This window comes from Chondrus crispus, genomic scaffold (assembly GCF_000350225.1).
Source record: "Chondrus crispus Stackhouse genomic scaffold, scaffold_361, whole genome shotgun sequence".
In the NCBI taxonomy this organism is placed as follows: Eukaryota; Rhodophyta; class Florideophyceae; order Gigartinales; family Gigartinaceae; genus Chondrus; species Chondrus crispus.
In genome coordinates this window covers 41,857-59,406 of record NW_005179252.1, presented here as the reverse complement: position 1 = coordinate 59,406, position 17,550 = coordinate 41,857, and the positions used below count along the sequence as shown (strand labels likewise).

Sequence of the window (17,550 nt, the reverse complement as noted above, 5' to 3'; positions counted from 1 at the left end):
TTCTCCCAAGTGAGCTCTTTCGCACCGGACTGAAGGGCAGCGACAACGTGACCGAACGGGGATTTCTCTTTGTCCCCAAAAGACGCTATAAGCATGGCCACTTGCATTTCTCCTGACACGGGGCTCCCCATAGCATCAAGTCTGTTGTACATTTCTTCAAACTCATCAATGTAGTCCGACATGGCTTGAGATTTGTACTGTACTCGTGCAAGCTTGGTCTGAAGCTGCACACGCGTGACCATGTTTGAGACAGCATAGCGCTCCCGGAGTCGACTCCACATCTTGAATGGATTTTCGCGTTCAGATAAGCACATTCGAAGCGGCTTGTCTCCTAAGCCCTGAATCAATATCTTGCGAGCCTTGACGATTGCCTCCTTTTCATCTTTCGAAGGAGGCTGAGTACCGTCCCCGACAGTATCTGTCACTACGACAGAAAGGGCTCCTTCTGCCTCCAGAGCGGCCTCCGTGCGGGCACACCACAGTTGAAAATCTTCAGTAGGTTGCCCGCGAAACTTGTAAATTTTGCGACTGTCCTCCATTACAGAGGTGTACTGCAAATCAAATGCAAACTGTTCCGATAGTCAAGTCGTTCCCGGCGAGAAGAACGAAGTTGGTAAAAAAAGTTACAGGGTGGCTGGGCCCATAACCACTTGGCAGTGGTGGGATGGGAAGCAGGTGATTCTTTTGTCTTTTGCCCTTACTGTGTCGTTGTCAGTATACTGAACAACAGGCACGCTCCTTTATAGAGAATAAGAAGCCTGCCGAGAACACATAACCACACATAACCACCCACTAGTGTCCAGCTATCGGTGGGTGGGGAGATACTACGGAATACGCCAACAATAGATCACGGTAGTGACCCTAATACGCGGAGATACACCCTAGAGCGCGCAAATGCGAGCGTAGATAAACCCTTAAAATCTCAATATGAAAAAACATACAGTAGTACGTTAAGCGTAGTAATCACGGGAGACGAATTCAGACCTGTGCAACCAAACTGTATGCCCGACGGATCATCCTGACAAGAACACATCATATTCAAGTACAAGGACAAGGTGGCTCAACACTTTGCGCAATAGAAGGCATCGCGAGTGTGAAGGAGTCGAATCTGACATGCCAATGATTAAGGTAATGCATAGTTGAAAGACGGAATAAAAGAAGTTGAATTATATATACATACTTCAGGCATCGACGTGCGAAAAGGGAGTTCGAGAGACAGTGTTTACAAGGTGTGCCTCCTGTTTTGAGCAAAGCTCGTGTGAGAGAAGGCACGATATGGAAGCTACGGATGATGACCAAAGCACTTTCGACAGCGGTCTTTTCCTCGCACTGAACTGCTCTACTCGTCGGAGAGCTTTTACGACTAATTGTAGAGTGACAATGGTTTTGGTATGACAATGATCACGAAATGTCCGTCCTCGCGACAAGGCTTGCTGAGTGTCATGAGAGCCAAACGTGCACACGTAGCACACGCATGACAGCGCGATCAGATCACCTCACTCGCCGCCGGCACACAGATCCCTATCCCCCCCTTATAAGGTAGACAGGCATTAGGCATCAGTACACGGAGGCATCGATCTTGCACCATACTGAGATCAGGGGTTTTTGGCCGTACCTGTACAGCATCAAGATTGCCTGTACTGTAGCAGTAATGAGTCGTGTACACGTGTACAAAGGTCTGCACGATTGCACTCGCTGCAACAAAAGATCAGGGAGCATTGCGGCCATGAATTGGAAACGGCCAATACCGTACAGGGGCAGTCGCGAAAGACTTGTCAGTGCTGTTCGAAGTTTGAAGGTGTGGAGAATGTGTAACGGGAACTCCTGGGCAGCTGATTCTGAAAACAAGTGAGAAGGTTGCAAGAATAGAGAGATTAGAGATGAAGATGGAGATAGAGTGAAAGGGTTAAACAAGAGGATGGAAAGAAAGAGGAATTGGGCATAGAGGGAGAGCGAAGGGGATAGCTGATCTCTGACAGGTGGAGATGGATTACTTGACGACGATGGAAACATGCGTCTGCATGTAGACGGCGACAGGTGGATGGTGGGGTTGCGGTTGAGGTTGGGGTTGGGGTTGAGCATGGAGATCTTGTGCAACAGCGATCGGAAGAAAAGGCACAGAGGGCTTTCGAGAGCGGTTACGGCGGACGTTGACGGCGTGTGTGAGGAAGACGCCGGCGATAGTGGCTAACAGGACGCCTAGGACACCAAGTACGGGGTCGAGCCAGGTCCAGGCCATAGAGGTTTGCGACATGGTGGTAGTGGAGGGATTTGTTGTTGATGTGTGGGTGTACGTGAGGTAGCTGTGGGGCAAGAAACGGACACAGATGGAGAAAGAGAGAGGGAATTTTGGTGCGAGAATGAGGGTGTATTTATTTGCGTTTCGCGCACTGTATAGTGGGTAGTGGGCGCCTCCGGAAATTATTTTTTGTGTCAGAGTCATATTTTTCTTTTTTGTGAACAAAAAATGAGTTTTACCACGGAAATGCTTGCGCACATAATGTGCGTCCCCCTACTGTACGCATGCTTTGAACTCGTTCCTAACGACGAGCACGGCACCGGACGCCGGCGATGACGCCGTCGGAGCTCTATCTACAGTGTGTGCTGTGAGCTAAGCTCAATCATGATGGTGTTTTCACCGAGCAGCCACCGTCAGAACCATGAATGACCAAATGGCTATTCTATTGCTACTTCTCATTCAGAGCCATGCTCGGTAGGATGGATGTAGATGTCGAGTCTCGTCGGTCGGGCGGCGGCCGACGCTTTCTCTGTGTACAGTAAATTTGGATTGTACGCGCGCACATTTTGACATTTGTGCGATACACAGTTAACCTAGCATGGGGTCGCCCGTCCGAGAAAACGGCGCGTTGTGTGTGCACAACGGGCCGTTTGTGTGTCACAAAATCCCGATTTGGTCAACACAATTTGCGAGTTTAGAATTTCAGGAGTCGCCCAGTGTGCTCTGGTAGGGCACTGGAATCTGTCAGACTTACATCGTCAGGCTGACACTTCCTTCTTTCCATCATGGCGCTGTCTGCGAGAGTATGATGAGGTGAGAAAAAAAACCCTATAGGCAAGCCGTCGAAATGTAGAGATATGGCAGTCTTTTTGAGAATTAAAATATTGTTCTTGCCTCGCTGGCCAATGATGATTCTGCGGATGATTCTGAGACGGACTGGGTCAGGCAGTAACAAGGACAAGGCGGCGTAACACTTTGCACAATAGAAGGCATCGCGAGTGTGAAGGAATCGAGTCCGACATGCCAATGATTAACGTAATGCATAGTTGAAAGACGGAATAAACGAAGTTGAATTATACTTCAGGCATCGACGTGCGAAAAGGCGGTTCGAAAGACAGTGTTTACCAGGTGTGCCTCCTGTTTTGAGCATGGCTCGTGTGATAGAAGGCACGATATGGAAGCTGTGGATGATGATCAAAGCACTTTCGACAGCGGTCTTTTCCTCACACTGAACTGCTCCACTCGTCGGAGAGCGTTTGCGGCTAATTGTAGAGGGCAATAGTTTTGGTGTGACGATGATCACGAACTGTTCGTCCTCGCAACAAGGCTTGCTGAGATCAGGGGTTTTTGACCGTCAATGCCTGAAGTATGTATATATAATTCAACTTCCTTTATTCCGTCTTTCAACTATGCATTACCTTAATCATTGGCATGTCGGACTCGATTCCTTCACACTCGCGATGCCTTCTATTGCGCAAAGTGTTGCGTCGCCTTGTCCTTGTTATTGCCTGACCCAGTCCGTCTCCATCACCATCTGTGGCTCGTTTCGATAAACCTGTCCTTCATCTTCACCAGTGCGCTTCCCGCTTGTGTCACCCACCATTCCCTTTCCACTGATTCCGCTTCACTATGCTGTGCATATTCCAACCTCATTACCAACAACGACAGCCAATGTACACATTTTCCAATTGCCCTCCACCGCACCATCTTTTCCGTCTCCCCAAAACAGCTCCAAAGCCTCGAAAACACGCCCTTCCCTCAAAATCCATTCATCTACAGTTGCCAATGCGCACCCAACAAACCCCTCAAACCATCTGTGGAATAAGTAATGCTCACCACCTTCACCCTTTCGGCACCCTTGCCCACCGAGCACCGTCTCCGGAATTCCGCATCCCATCAGCTCCGTTACTCCATTCCGAATTCGCCTTTTGGTCCCCAAATACCATCTTACACTCTTTTTGAACGCCTGTCTGCTTGCCATCTCCCGAAACATCAGCGACTGCTCTAAGTTATCTAACTTTCTTAGTAGTACCTCCGATCGCAAATCCATCAACCCTCCTTCTACAAGTTCACCTGTCCTCCCGATCGTCCCCATTTGCATCCACACATAATCCTTGGTTGCTGCCTCCATTTCCTTAACCGATACCTTATAGTGAAAGGGGTCCAGATGGTCCCGCATCAATACCGCTTCCTTGTTTTCGCTCATACACACCACCTTAAAGATGTAACGCGGCACCACACGCCCAAGAACTCCTATCTTCGCTGCACCACCACCGCTCCCTGGGTATGCTACAGCCATGAAATCTCCCTTGCTCGTTTTTGCACGCATCCTCACGCCGCCTACTAACATCTCCGGCACAATAGAGCTTGCACTGCACTTGGCGTTACACTCTTCTTCCAGCCGTTCTATCATCCAAGACCTGACGTTTTCGACCCAGTCTGCCCGTTCCCATGGTAAAATGTGTCTTGCTACTGGTTGGCGAGCTACTTCTCTATTTCCGCGTGCTACCTCTGTCGCAAGAATTTGCAAAGGGATGGGTGCGGTTGAGCCAATCTCCGGAATATCATCTTTGATACCGCTCCGCTGCTCTCTCTTCGGTATTTGGTTCTTTGGACCACTGTCCGATATTTTGATGGGGTGCGTTCCTGTCGACATGCTCTGACTTTGGACACTGATCTCCTCTTCACTCACGCCAGCATCTGGGTGTTGTACTTGCGACGGAGGCGGCGGTGTCAGTGGTGCGCCCCTCGCCTGTGGTCTTCGAGAAGCAGAACTTGGGCGGAAGAGGTCAGCGCCAACAAACTGGACCTTGAGCTTGATGTCCTGCTGGTCGGGGTGGGGGGCGGCCCAGAAGTCTGGGCGCGGGTCGGGGGCGGGTGCGATGCAGACGAGGAACTTGTCCTTGGAGACGCCGAACTCGGGCGGCGTGAGGTTGTCGCCAAGGTGGGCGTGCAGGCCGATGTGGACGGCGAGCGTGGCGCCCAGCGCGATGAAGCCGACGTTCGGGCGCACGATGTAGCGCGAATGGTTGTTGGTCTTCACCTTGAAGGCGACCTGCGTGGCATGGTGGCTCGTCAGCGACAGCGTGTCCGACGGCGTCGGCGGCGAAAGCGGGAACGTCAGCAGCCGCTTGGACGCGGAGACGTAGACGGGCGGCGACATGGTGCGGGCTTCCGGCGGGGCGCGGGGGGGGAAGGGGGGGGGAGGGGAGCGGCGCGGCGGCGCGGGGGACCGCGGGAAGGGGGCGGGTGGAGAGCGGGTCCCCTGCGTGATGCAGGAGGAGAAGATTCAGAGCCCGTCCCAACAGAACCATGCCTTTCTTTCCGATATCAAGTTAGGCCATATGATTGGTCACTGCGAGGTGCCCACGTGAAAGACATTGATAGTATATATTGAAGACCTTAAGATATATATTTTAGGCTAATTACATTAAAGCAGAAGGTCAGCACAAACAATGAGATGTATAAAATGTACAAATAGAGTGGGTCCTTCAAACTACTGTAGCAACAAATCGAATGATCATCAACATCCACTCGTGCGTCCCCACTTGCAAACTCCTCCTCTCTCCTCCTCTCCCACCATTCCCATATATCACTTACTCCGTCTCTCTGTCTCTCCGTCTGTCTCTCTTTCTCTGTCTGTCTCTCTTTCTCTGTCTCTCTCTACCTCACTAGCTCCAGCTTCCTAACTCTCTTCACATCCCCAGAGTCGTCCCTCCCTTCCCATCCTCAGCTTGCTATCTCCCTCACAAAACGCAGCTTCTTACCTCCCTCACCAACTGCAGCTCCCCCCTCCCTCACCATTCTCAGCCTCCCCTCTCCTTCAAAAACCGCCGCTTCCTGCCTCCCTTTTTATCTGCAGCTCTCTTTCTCCCGGAACGTCCCCAGAGTCGTCTCTCCCTTCCCATCCTCAGCTTGCTATCTCCCTCATTAAACGCAGCTTCTTACCTCCCTCACCAACTGTAGTCTCCCCCCTCTCTCACCATTCTCAGCTCTCTTTCTCCCTGACCATCCCCAGAGTCGTCCCTCCCTTCCCATTTTCGGCTTTAGTTCTCTCTCACCATCTCCAGCATCCTGGCTCCCTCACCAACCGCAGCTTCTTCCTTCCCTCCCCATCCGCCCCTTTCTCCGTTTTTACTGTGGTCACTTGCTTTTGAGTTGTCTCAATCTATTTGTTGTCCAATGAAATTGCCTTTCTGTGAGGCTTACACTCCAGGAGAAAGGGCGCTTACTACCTCTTACTAAGACTGCCATGTTAATATTTGTATCAGCAGCAACCAATCAGGAGGCTCTGCGCGATTGCCACTGATGTGATATGCTGTGTTGGGACGGGCCCTCAAGGCAGTCCAAACGTATTGCGTAACACTTGGAGATACCCTGAAGGGCATGCCATCACCTGGTAAATTATGATGACACAATAGCAAGATGAGGGCGGCATTGTTGCCCATCGTGAGGCAGCACGGCTTCACTCTGTCTTCAATAATATGAGGGATTATGGGATCATGGGGAATATGGTTCACATCCCCCTGCCCCCGGCATGCCGTGCACAGCAACGCTCTTGAGAGCGTTGAGTTCAACCCCCTCAGGACGGCAACAATGTCCGACCCCCTCTCACTACCTCCACTCGCCAAATGAGGTAGAGTACAAGTATTCCTCTGAATCGCACCATCTCCAACCCCCACCCCCCTCTTCCCTTCTCTTCGTCTCTCCTTCCGCGACGCCTAGCCACACCCTCCACCATGCCGCTGGCAGTTACCGTCAACACGAAAACCCTGCGCTTCCCGCCCAACCCACCCGTCCCTCACAGAGCCATCTTCCGCATCACGAACGACACATACACCCCCATCGTCTTCAAAGTCACCTCTAGTGCTGGCAACATCTACACAGTGAGCCCCTCCGGCGGTGAAATCCCGCACCGCCAAGGCCGCGACGTCACCGTCTCCCTCACGCCTCCGTGTCCCGCCGCACAATATAGCAACCACCCCGCACACGCTGTGACCGTCATCGCGAAAACCCCCGCGTACAAGCCGGGCTCCCGCTTTGCCATCGAGCGTGAACCGAACGCATCCAAATGGATCTTGCCCATCAAGCTTTTCCCCGCCGTCAACGATACTTCCACTACGAGTCTACAAGCGTCCACCCCGCCGAATTTGCAGCCGAATGTCCAACATGTACCCCCGGGTCTGCCACAACCGCCGGTCAACTCGCCACTTTCTCCACAGCAGCCTACGCGTCGAGTCAAACCGCTCAGACCTGTGCCTCGGCCCTCGCCGCGGCCTCGTTCCCCGCCAAACCCGCCCCCACGTCTTGCTGCACGGCCGCCGCCACCCCCTCCTCTCACTACGCTCCCAGGCACCGCTGGCGCCCTCGAACGAAGGGCTCACACTCTCACACCCGGCAGAAAGGCACGGCCTCCGAAGGCTGTCCCCAGTATGCGACCCATGCCGAGCAAGACGGCGAAGACCCCGCCGCCCGCCCGAGAGAGGGCAAGGGCACTGGCGTCGACAAGTTCTGCTTCTGGAAGACTACAGGCGAGGGGCGCACCACTGACACCGCCGCCTCCGTCGCAAGTACAATACCCAGATGCTGGCGGGAGTAAAGAGGGGATCAGTGTCCAAAGTCGGAGCGTGTCGACAGGAACGCACCCCATCAAAGTATCGGACCGTGGTCCAAAGAACCAAATACCGAAGAGAGAGCAGCGGAGCGGTATCAAAGATGATATTCCAGAGATTGGCTCAACCGCACCCATCCCTTTGCAAATTCTTGCGACAGAGGTAGCACATGGAAATAGAGAAGTAGCTCGCCAACCAGTAGCAAGACACATTTTACCATGGGAACGGGCAGACTGGGTCGAAAACATCAAGTCTTGGATGATAGAAAGGCTGGAAGAAGAGTGTAACGCCAAGTGCAGTGCAAGCTCTATTGTGCCGGAGATGTTAGTAGGCGGCGTGAGGATGCGTGCAAAAACGAGCAAGGGAGATTTCATGGCTGTGGCATACCCAGGGAGCGGTGGCGGTGCAGCGAAGATAGGAGTTCTTGGGCGTGTGGTGCCGCGTTACATCTTTAAGGTGGTGTGTATGAGCGAAAACAAGGAAGCGGTATTGATGCGGGATCACCCGGGCCTCTTTAACTATAAGGTATCGGTTAAGGAAATGGAGACAGCAACCAAGGATTATGTGTGGATGCAAATGGGGACGATCGGGAGGACAAGTGAACTTGTAGAAGGCGGGTTGATGGATTTGCGATCGGAGGTACTACTAAGAAAGTTAGATAACTTAGAGCAGTCGCCGATGTTTCGAGAGATGGCAAGCAGACAAGCGTACAAAAAGAGTGTAAGATGGTATTTGGGGACCAAAAGGCGAATTCGGAATGGAGTAACGGAGCTGATGGGATGCGGAATTCCGGAGACGGTGCTCGGTGGGCAAGGGTGCCGAAAGGGTGAAGGTGGTGAGCATTACTTATTCCACAGATGGTTTGAGGGGTTTGTTGGGTGCGCATTGGCAGCTGTAGATGAATGGATTTTGAGGGAAGGCGTGTTTTTGAAGATGTGGAGCTGTTTTGGGGAGACGGAAAAGATGGTGCGGTGGAGGGCAATTGGAAAATGTGTACATTGGCTGTCGTTGTTGGTAATGAGGTTGGAATATGCGCAGCATAGTGAAGCGGAATCGGCGGAAAGGGAATGGTGGGTGACACAAGCAGGAAGCGCACTGGTAAAGATGAAGGACAGGTTTATCGAAACGAGCCACAGATGGTGATGGAGACGGGCTGGGTCAGGCAGTAACAAGGACAAGGTGGCGCAACACTTTGCGCAATAGAAGGCATCGCGAGTGTGAAGGAGTCGAATCTGACATGCCAATGATTAAGGTAATGCATAGTTGAAAGACGGAATAAAGGAAGTTGAATTATATATACATACTTCAGGCATCGACGTGCGAAAAGGGGATTCGAGAGACAGTGTTTACAAGGTGTGCCTCCTGTTTTGAGCAAAGCTCGTGTGAGAGAAGGCACGATATGGAAGCTACGGATGATGACCAAAGCACTTTCGACAGCGGTCTTTTCCTCGCACTGAACTGCTCTACTCGTCGGAGAGCTTTTACGACTAATTGTAGAGTGACAATGGTTTTGGTATGACAATGATCACGAAATGTCCGTCCTCGCGACAAGGTTTGCTGAGTGTCATGAGAGCCAAACGTGCACACGTAGCACACGCATGACAGCGCGATCAGATCACCTCACTCGCCGCCGGGCACACAGATCCCTATCCCCCCCTTATAAGGTAGACAGGCATTAGGCATCAGTACACGGAGGCATCGATCTTGCACCACACTGAGATCAGGGGTTTTTGGCCATACCTGTACAGTATCAAGATTGCCTGTACTGTAGCAGTAATGAGTCGTGTACACGTGTACAAAGGTCTGCACGATTGCACTCGCTGCAACAAAAGATCAGGGAGCATTGCGGCCATGAATTGGAAACGGCCAATACCGTACAGGGGCAGTCGCGAAAGACTTGTCAGTGCTGTTCGAAGTTTGAAGGTGTGGGGAATGTGTATCGGGAACTCCTGGGCAGCTGATTCTGAAAACAAGTGAGAAGGTTGCAAGAATAGAGAGATTAGAGATGAAGATGGAGATAGAGTGAAAGGGTTAAACAAGAGGATGGAACGAAGAGGAATTGGGTATAGAGGGAGAGCGAAGGGGATAGCTGATCTCTGACAGGTGGAGATGGATTACTTGACGACGATGGAAACATGCGTCTGCATGTAGACGGCGACAGGTGGATGGTGGGGTTGCGGTTGAGGTTGGGGTTGGGGTTGAGCATGGAGATCTTGTGCAACAGCGACCGGAAGAAAAGGCACAGAGGGCTTTCGAGAGCGGTTACGGCGGACGTTGACGGCGTGTGTGAGGAAGACGCCGGCGATAGTGGCTAACAGGACGCCTAGGACACCAAGTACGGGGTCGAGCCAGGTCCAGGGCATAGAGGTTTGCGACATGGTGGTAGTGGAGGGATTTGTTGTTGATGTGTGGGTGTACGTGAGGTAGCTGTGGGGCAAGAAACGGACACAGATGGAGAAAGAGAGAGGGAATTTTGGTGCGAGAATGAGTTGAGTGAGAGAGAAGTTGGTCTGTGGTGATTTGGGGGGTAGGCTTTATATAGCGTCCGGCTGCGAGGCTGCGAGGCGGGCGGTAGGTTTTAAAGTACTGTTGGTAGTCGAGTAGACGAAGCAATACATGTCAGACTGACGTGTGTATGTGGCTGCTGATACGAGTTGAAGGAAAGAGAACTTTGTCAGTGATTTGGGGGGTGTATGTGTTGTATGGCGATGTTGCATCTTATGTGTTGTTACAGTAGGAGGTGTTGGGAACGGTGGGTGGAAATGAAAGTACTGTACGAAAGGACGACGACGAGCATAGTATGCTCAGCATACCATATCTTGCTGTAAGACGGAACTTTCTGACCAACACAGAATGTTTGAGCGATGTAAGAGCATGTAACTTACTCGTGGTGCCACGAATTTTGAGCCGAAAACGAAGGGTCTCCAGGGAGGCAGTTGGAGGGACATGTACTGCCCGAGAGCCGCTGCCGCCGCGGAAAGATATTACGCAGTTGCCAACTCGAATAGAGACTATGGCAGAAAAAGGCAGGGTCGATGATGCAATTGGACATCTGCAAAAGTGTAGGCTGGCATTTATGGCTGCGAAAAAGGAGGAAGTCAATGCAACGGCTCGGCAGCTACCAATAACAGAAATGCTTGATTAGACTTGAGTCTGTAGTGAAGATACAAAGCATGAGTGATGGCGTCCTGCGAGCGGTATTTCTGAGCAGTGATGCAAGGAAGTGGCTGCAAAAAAGCCGTAAATCTCATTATCTAACAGTGCCTGGTTCGATATAGTGCCGTTTTCGGCCCACTGACACAGGGTAGCACTATATCGCGACCCCCCCCTGTATCTGAATCCTTGTTATGTGAATATCCGCGATATGTATGCCATTGCTCGGAACGAGCTCCGGAGCGTTGATTGCAGGTCACATATGAGGTATTCATGAACACGGCCTAACTGAATACCACAAGCACATCTTAATCATAACAGGCCTCATAAAAGAGCATTCTATGAGACAAAACTGAGCTATGATAACTTTATTCATTATAAATGTGGTTCAATTTCCAGTTTTCCTGGGCAATCGAAAATGGACACACCTCGAACGCGCCAACCAAGCCAAGCAGACCCACATTACTCAATATTTTGGTTAAAACTTATGGGATTGTTACATATTTGGGCTGTATATGAAATGATAAATCGTAATCCTCATGGTTCGGTCTTTACTCGTCGTCGCCGTCTCGTGGGTCTAAAGACTGTAATGCGGACAGTCTGTCCTTGCGGTCCGTCATGAAACATCCTTAGAAACTGAATATGCACTTTAATTGAATGCGGAAGGAAGCAACCATCCATATTTCAGATATCGAGGGTTCACTGTATCATATTCAGTTCTTCAGTACCTCGCTCTGGTTGACATAAAGCGGATTGGTAGTGAGCTGTCGTAAGAGCGCTAATGGGAGCGATTGGCGGGTGGCGCATGGCACGTGAGGGCGCTGATGGGGAGTAAAAGCAATAAGAACGCGCTCTGTTAAGACCGGCCCTGAGGGCCGGTCTTAACAGAGCGCGTTCTTGACAGGGCGAACTCACCCGAGAAGTATCAACTGTACCGCTCGCTTGTCTGGCGCAACGTGGCAAAAATTGGGCACTTTTCATACAAGGTGAGAGATGGTGGAAACAGTTCGCTGACGAGCACGCTGATGTCAGCGTGCTTGTCAGCGAACATGGTTCAGGCACGCTGATGTCAACAACAACATGCCTGAACCACGTCGGAGACGCCGTTCACAACGCAAGCCGTGATTCCAGGCGCTACTACAATAACTTACGCTGATTATTGAGCGTGCTTGTCAGCGAACTATCTCTCGTCCAAATAAAGCAAAAAGGGAGCAAGGACGAATGTCGGGAATGTGTTACATTTTTGTTACATTTTTACCCTGGAACGGCCCTCAGGGCCGCTTCCTAACGAAGAGTTTGCGGTGCCAGCACCCGAGCACCCGGACATTTGGCATGAATGGATTGGTTGAACGGGAGTAAAAGCATTTCCAATAATTTTTTCCCCCTGACTCTCGCGACTCCTTTCCCCCGCCACTGCGCGCGACGAGCGCTGCTACTACAGTATTCGCTCGATAATTGCAACACTCGATAACTGCAACTACCCGCTAATTGCAACAAGATGCATGCAACGGCTGTGGTACCCCCACAAAATTCAATAAAAAATCAACATTGTTGCAAATTCGTTAAGTGCAACCGAAAAATCGTTCCCGCACAGAACGTTCAAGGACCTTCCCTTCACCGTTCCATCCAAAATAAAGCATATATTAAATGTGAATCCGTCTCTACATTGAGAAGGGTAGTCCGCACTCCATCCCCTTCCATTCTGACACACCACAAAAATGGTCTACGCATCCCTCTCGCTATTTGCAAAAACGACAAATATGCAAACATGTCGAAACAATGAAAAAAGAGGGAAATTTTCGAGTAAATATGACAACACATGCTGTGGGACGTGTCAAAAAGGTATCATAACCGTTCGCTAATCGCAACCCTCCGATAATTGCAACAGGTCCTGTTCCACCAACCCGTTGGAATTATCGAGCGAGTACTGTACTACAGTAACCTCATCGTCCCCGTTCTCCCTCCCACGCAGATAACACAGTCATCAAAACACCACAGTCGCGTATGCATGCAGCATGGAACCATTGTGTGTTTCATATCGCTACTACTATGCACATTTTTTCTGTTTATTTTTCACAACATCAAAGCCGCCGATTCCATATCATAGGACAGCCTTCATCATCTGCCCAGGGGGCACTCCCTTTTAACTACAGCTTTGCAAGGTAAACCCACTTTTCAAGGTAAACTCACTACAACCTTATCACTGCTCCTCACTACAACCTTATCACTGCTCATACCTGTCTCCCCGACCTCATCCCCTTGCCGCCTGCTGTACACCCTGCGTACATATGTCTCCCCTCTCCTGTCCTGTACTCCACCGCTCCCTGCCTGCCATGCCGACTCGCTCCGCCAATCGCGCGCCCCGTCCGCCGCCGCTCCTTGCTCGCGCCGCCACCGCCGCCGCCGACCTCCGCCCGCGCATGCACGCACGTGCCACGCCTTTTGCCACCCCGCGCCGGAGCAACGCTGCGCCGCCACCTCGCCCCACCGCCGCGCCTTGCGCGACGGCGCTGCGCCGCCAGTCCTCCCCTCCAGCGCATGCAGTGCCGCGCATCCGGCGGCCCGCCGATGGCACAGCGACACAGCCGCGACGCACTACGACACAGCCGTGGGGCACAACGACACATCCGCGACGCGCACGCACCCACCGGTACCCACGCTAACGCACTACCGTGCCACACGCGCCGCGCCGTGCGGGAGCAGCCGCGCGCGCGCCGAGCCGCGGACGTACGGTACAAGTATGGCGCTGCGGGCGGCACGTGTACTGTACCTACGCGCACACGCGGGAGATTGCTTACGGAAGATGGGGGGGAGACCCGGGGGAGAGGGGGTAGGGCGATTCGAATTTGCGCATGATTTCCGTTCAATTTCAACCCGTTCAAAACACGCCAACCGGTCCGCACGCGCCCCCACTCCGCACGCAACCCGTTCGCCGCCGGCCCCCTTGCCACCGTCCCCCGTGCCGATTATTGCCAAAGGAGGCAGAGACAGTGATCAAGGACTGTGTGTGGATGGATGCAAATGGGGACGATCGGGAGGACAAGTGAACTTGCAGAAGGTGGGTTGATGGATTTGAGGCTGGAAGTGTTGCGTGGAATGGTAGATAACTTGCAGAAGGTAGGTTGATGGATTTGAGGCTGGAAGTGTTGCGTGGAATGGTAGATAACTTGGAGCAAATGCATACATATGTTTCGGGAGATGGCAAGCAGAAAAGCGTACGAAAAGAATGTAAGATGTTTCCGGACGAGCTAAAAGCGAATCTGGATGGGTTTATCGAAGCTGATAGGATGTGAAATTCCGAAGACGACGATCAGTGGGCAAGGGTGCCTACTTTTATCTCTCCACTAAAGACTGAAGTCTAATCGAGCATTTCTGTTATTAGTAGCTGCCGAGCCATCGCATTGACTTCCTCCTGTTTCGCAGCCATAAATGCCAGCCTGCACTTTCGCAGATGTCCAATTGCATCATCGACCCTGCTTTTCTCCTCCATAGTCTCTAGTTGAGTTACCAATTGCATAATATCTTTCCGCGGCGGCAGCGGCTCTCGGGGACTACGTCTATCCAACTGCCTCTCTCGAGATCCTTCGTTTTTGGCTCAAAATTCGTGCCACCCGCAGAAGGGCAGCACTATATCGGAGCTGGCACTAACAAAGATGGCACTATATCGCGACCCCCTGTATCAAGATTGCCCATAGCAGCAATGAGTCGTGTACACGTATAAAAGGTCTGCACGAATGCACTCGCTGTAGCGAGAGATCAGGGAGCATTGCGGTCAAAAATTGGAAACAGCCAATACCGTACAGGGGCATTCGTGAAAGACTTGGCAGTGCTGTAGGTAGTTTAGAGGTGTGGGGAACGTGTAACAAGGACGTCCCGGCCAGCTGATTCTGAAAGCAAGTGAGAAGGTTGCAAGAAGAGAGAGATTAGAGATGAAGATGGAGTGCAAGGGTTAAACAAGAGGATGGAAAGAAAGAGGAATTGGGCATAGAGGGAGAGCGAAGGGGATAGTTGATCTCTGACAGGTGGAGATGGATTACTTGATAACTACGGAGACCTGCGTCTGTGTGTAGACGGCGACAGGTGGACGTTGGGGTTGGGGTTGGGGTTGGGGTTGGGGTTGAGCATGGAGATCTTGTGCAACAGCGACCGGAAGAAAAGGCGCAGAGGGCGTTCGAGAGCGATTACGACGGACGTTGACGGCATGTGTGAGGAAGACGCCGGCGATGGTAGCTAACAGGACGCCTAGGACACCAAGTACGGGGTCGAGCCAGGTCCAGGGCATAGAGGTTTGCGACATGGTTGGTAGTGGAGAGATTTGTTGTCGATGTTGTTTTTGTTGTGTGGGTGGGTGGATGGGTGAGGTAGCTGTGGAGCGAGAAACGGGGACAGATAGAGAAAGAGAGAGGGAATTTTGGTGCGAGAATGAGTTGACTGAGAGAGAGAGAAGTTGGTCTGTGGTGATTTGGGGTGGGTTTTATATGGCATTCGACTCGCTGCAGGGTGTTGCGGGCGGTGGGTTTTACAAGTGACCGAGTAGACGAGCATGCCACGTCTTGCTGCAAGACATGAATTTCTGAATAAACAGATCATATTCGGTACCTCGCTCTGGTGGACATAAAGCGGGTTGGATGTGAGCTGGATCAGCGAGGGCAATCCTCCTGGCACAGATCCGCACCCACTCCCCATATCTTTCGTTTGTCTTCGACTGAGCACTGCTGGTGGCGGGTGGCGCATGGCACGTGGCTGCGCGATAGAAAATTGGGGCAGTCTGCTATCGACAACAGCAGCTAGTATGGCGGAAGGTATGGTGCAGGCGGCGATGGAATGGTGCAGGCGGCGATGGAATGGTGCAGGCGGCGATGGACAAGACCGACGACGGCTACGGAAGTTGGGGTACCGGGCTCGAACCCGGGCTCTGACACCCGAACCTAGGTTTGGCCAAATGCATTTCACGTTTCCACGTTTCTGTCTGTTTCAGTTAATCTGTTTGTTGCAGTTAAAAAGGCAGCATGAGCCAAGTGGGCATGGAGCATGCCGAACGCAAAACATCGTAGTTGACACTAGCTATTAGGGATGACGTCTTTTTAAAAGGCCGGGCGCAGACGCTTTTGTGATTGAATTATCAAAAATATTTTCCAAACAGAATTTAGTCGCATTGATTTCCCCAGTCACTCGGTTGTTGGCCAATGGTGCCAAGATGTTGAGAGTCCCAACATGTTGGCCCCATCCCCCAACTTGGTGGTGCCACCAAGTTGGTGCCAGCACCAACTTGCCCGATTAGTGCCAACCCCAGGTGCCAGCACCTGGATAGTCTTACTGTAGTAATTTGGTCAGACGGAGGCCCTTGCCATTTACAGTAGGATGTAAGGTTATCATAATACACGGTCGCCTATCCTTGCTGCCTGGAGCCGCGTAATAATACAAGGTGATTCGAGAATACTACCTGTGTACAGTACAGTATGTGCGGGTGCCCTAACCGTATTGTACTGTAGCATGTGCTACAGGACAGTAGTGCACTAGTAAGGGAGGAACTAGTAAGGGAGGAACTAGTAAGGGAGGAGAGGAGGGAGGGGAGGAGAAGGAGGGAGGGGAGGAGAAGGAGGGAGGGGAGGAGAAGGAGGGAGGGGAGGAGAGGAGGGAGGGGAGGAGAGGAGGGAGGGGAGGAGGGAGGAGAGGAAAGACATGGAATGGCCCGCATTTCTTCCTCGATTTCTGCCCGTTGTCATGCTGTACCCTTGGTACTAGGCGGAACCACGTTTCAAGGCAGCACAACGTTATCAAAGACGGTCCCCATTCCATTCCTTTCTGCATAGTGACGGACCGCAAGGACAGACTGTCCGCATTACAGTCTGTCACACGCGGTACTTAGACCCACGAGACGGCAACGACGAGTAAAGACTGAACCATGAGGATTACGATTCATCACATAGAACCATGGGGTGGTTGACATCGCTACAACCGTACTACGGTACTACGGCATGGTATGCACATTTCTTCTGTTCATTGATCCCACATCACACCACAGCCTTCATGCAACCTGCACATCTCTCTCCACACGTCTCCTGCCCAGGGGGCACTCCCTTTTACTACAACTTCACTAGGCAAAAACCAGCACAACCTTATCGCTGCTCTGATGTACCCTTGGGTACCTGTCTCCCAGACCTCATCCCCTTACCGTCGTCTGCTGCACACACTATCTACACATCTGTCCCCTCTCCTGTGCTGCACCCCACCGCTCCCTGCCTGTCATAACGACTCGCCCCGCCAATCGCGCGCCCCGCCAATCGCGCGCCCCGTCCGCCGCCGCTCCTGGCGCGCCCCACCGCCGCCGCCGACCTCCGCCCGCGCATGCACGCACGCACCGCGCCTTTTGCTACCGCGCGCCGGAGCAGCGCCACCGCGCGCCGGAGCAACGCCACCGCGCGCCACCTCGCGCGACCGCGGCGCCTTGCGAGACGTCCCTTCCAGCGGCATGCAGTGCCTTGCACCATTGCGCCCGCTGCGCTTGGCGCCCGCAGCGCTTGGCACGCGGCCCGCCGATGGCAC

General features: G+C 52.4%; 3 protein-coding genes; 2 read left to right on the top strand and 1 right to left on the bottom strand.

Moving 5' to 3' along the window:
- Positions 1 to 3,866: 3,866 nt before the first annotated feature.
- On the bottom strand, positions 3,867 to 4,895 carry CHC_T00000585001 (hypothetical protein). The gene has a single exon (XM_005718008.1). It carries the CDS (start codon positions 4,893 to 4,895, stop codon positions 3,867 to 3,869), a length of 1,029 nt encoding a protein of 342 aa, XP_005718065.1.
- Positions 4,896 to 8,193: 3,298 nt separating this feature from the next.
- Positions 8,194 to 9,146, top strand: CHC_T00000584001 (hypothetical protein). XM_005718007.1 is given in 2 exon segments: positions 8,194 to 8,994; positions 8,995 to 9,146. The coding sequence occupies 1 exon segment, from the start codon at positions 8,194 to 8,196 to the stop codon at positions 8,992 to 8,994; it is 801 nt and encodes a 266-aa protein (XP_005718064.1). The 3' UTR covers positions 8,995 to 9,146.
- A 7,792-nt stretch (positions 9,147 to 16,938) lies between these two features.
- On the top strand, positions 16,939 to 17,256 carry CHC_T00000583001 (hypothetical protein). Its single transcript, XM_005718006.1, has one exon. It carries the CDS (start codon positions 16,939 to 16,941, stop codon positions 17,254 to 17,256), a length of 318 nt encoding a protein of 105 aa, XP_005718063.1.
- The last annotated feature ends 294 nt before the right edge of the window (positions 17,257 to 17,550 follow it).

Excerpts from the sequence above, each read along its gene's own strand:
- CHC_T00000585001 (XM_005718008.1), bottom strand. The coding sequence starts at position 4,895 with ATGTCGACAGGAACGCACCCCATCAAAATATCGGACAGTGGTCCAAAG.
- CHC_T00000584001 (XM_005718007.1), top strand. The coding sequence starts at position 8,194 with ATGCGTGCAAAAACGAGCAAGGGAGATTTCATGGCTGTGGCATACCCA.
- CHC_T00000583001 (XM_005718006.1), top strand. The coding sequence starts at position 16,939 with ATGGGGTGGTTGACATCGCTACAACCGTACTACGGTACTACGGCATGG.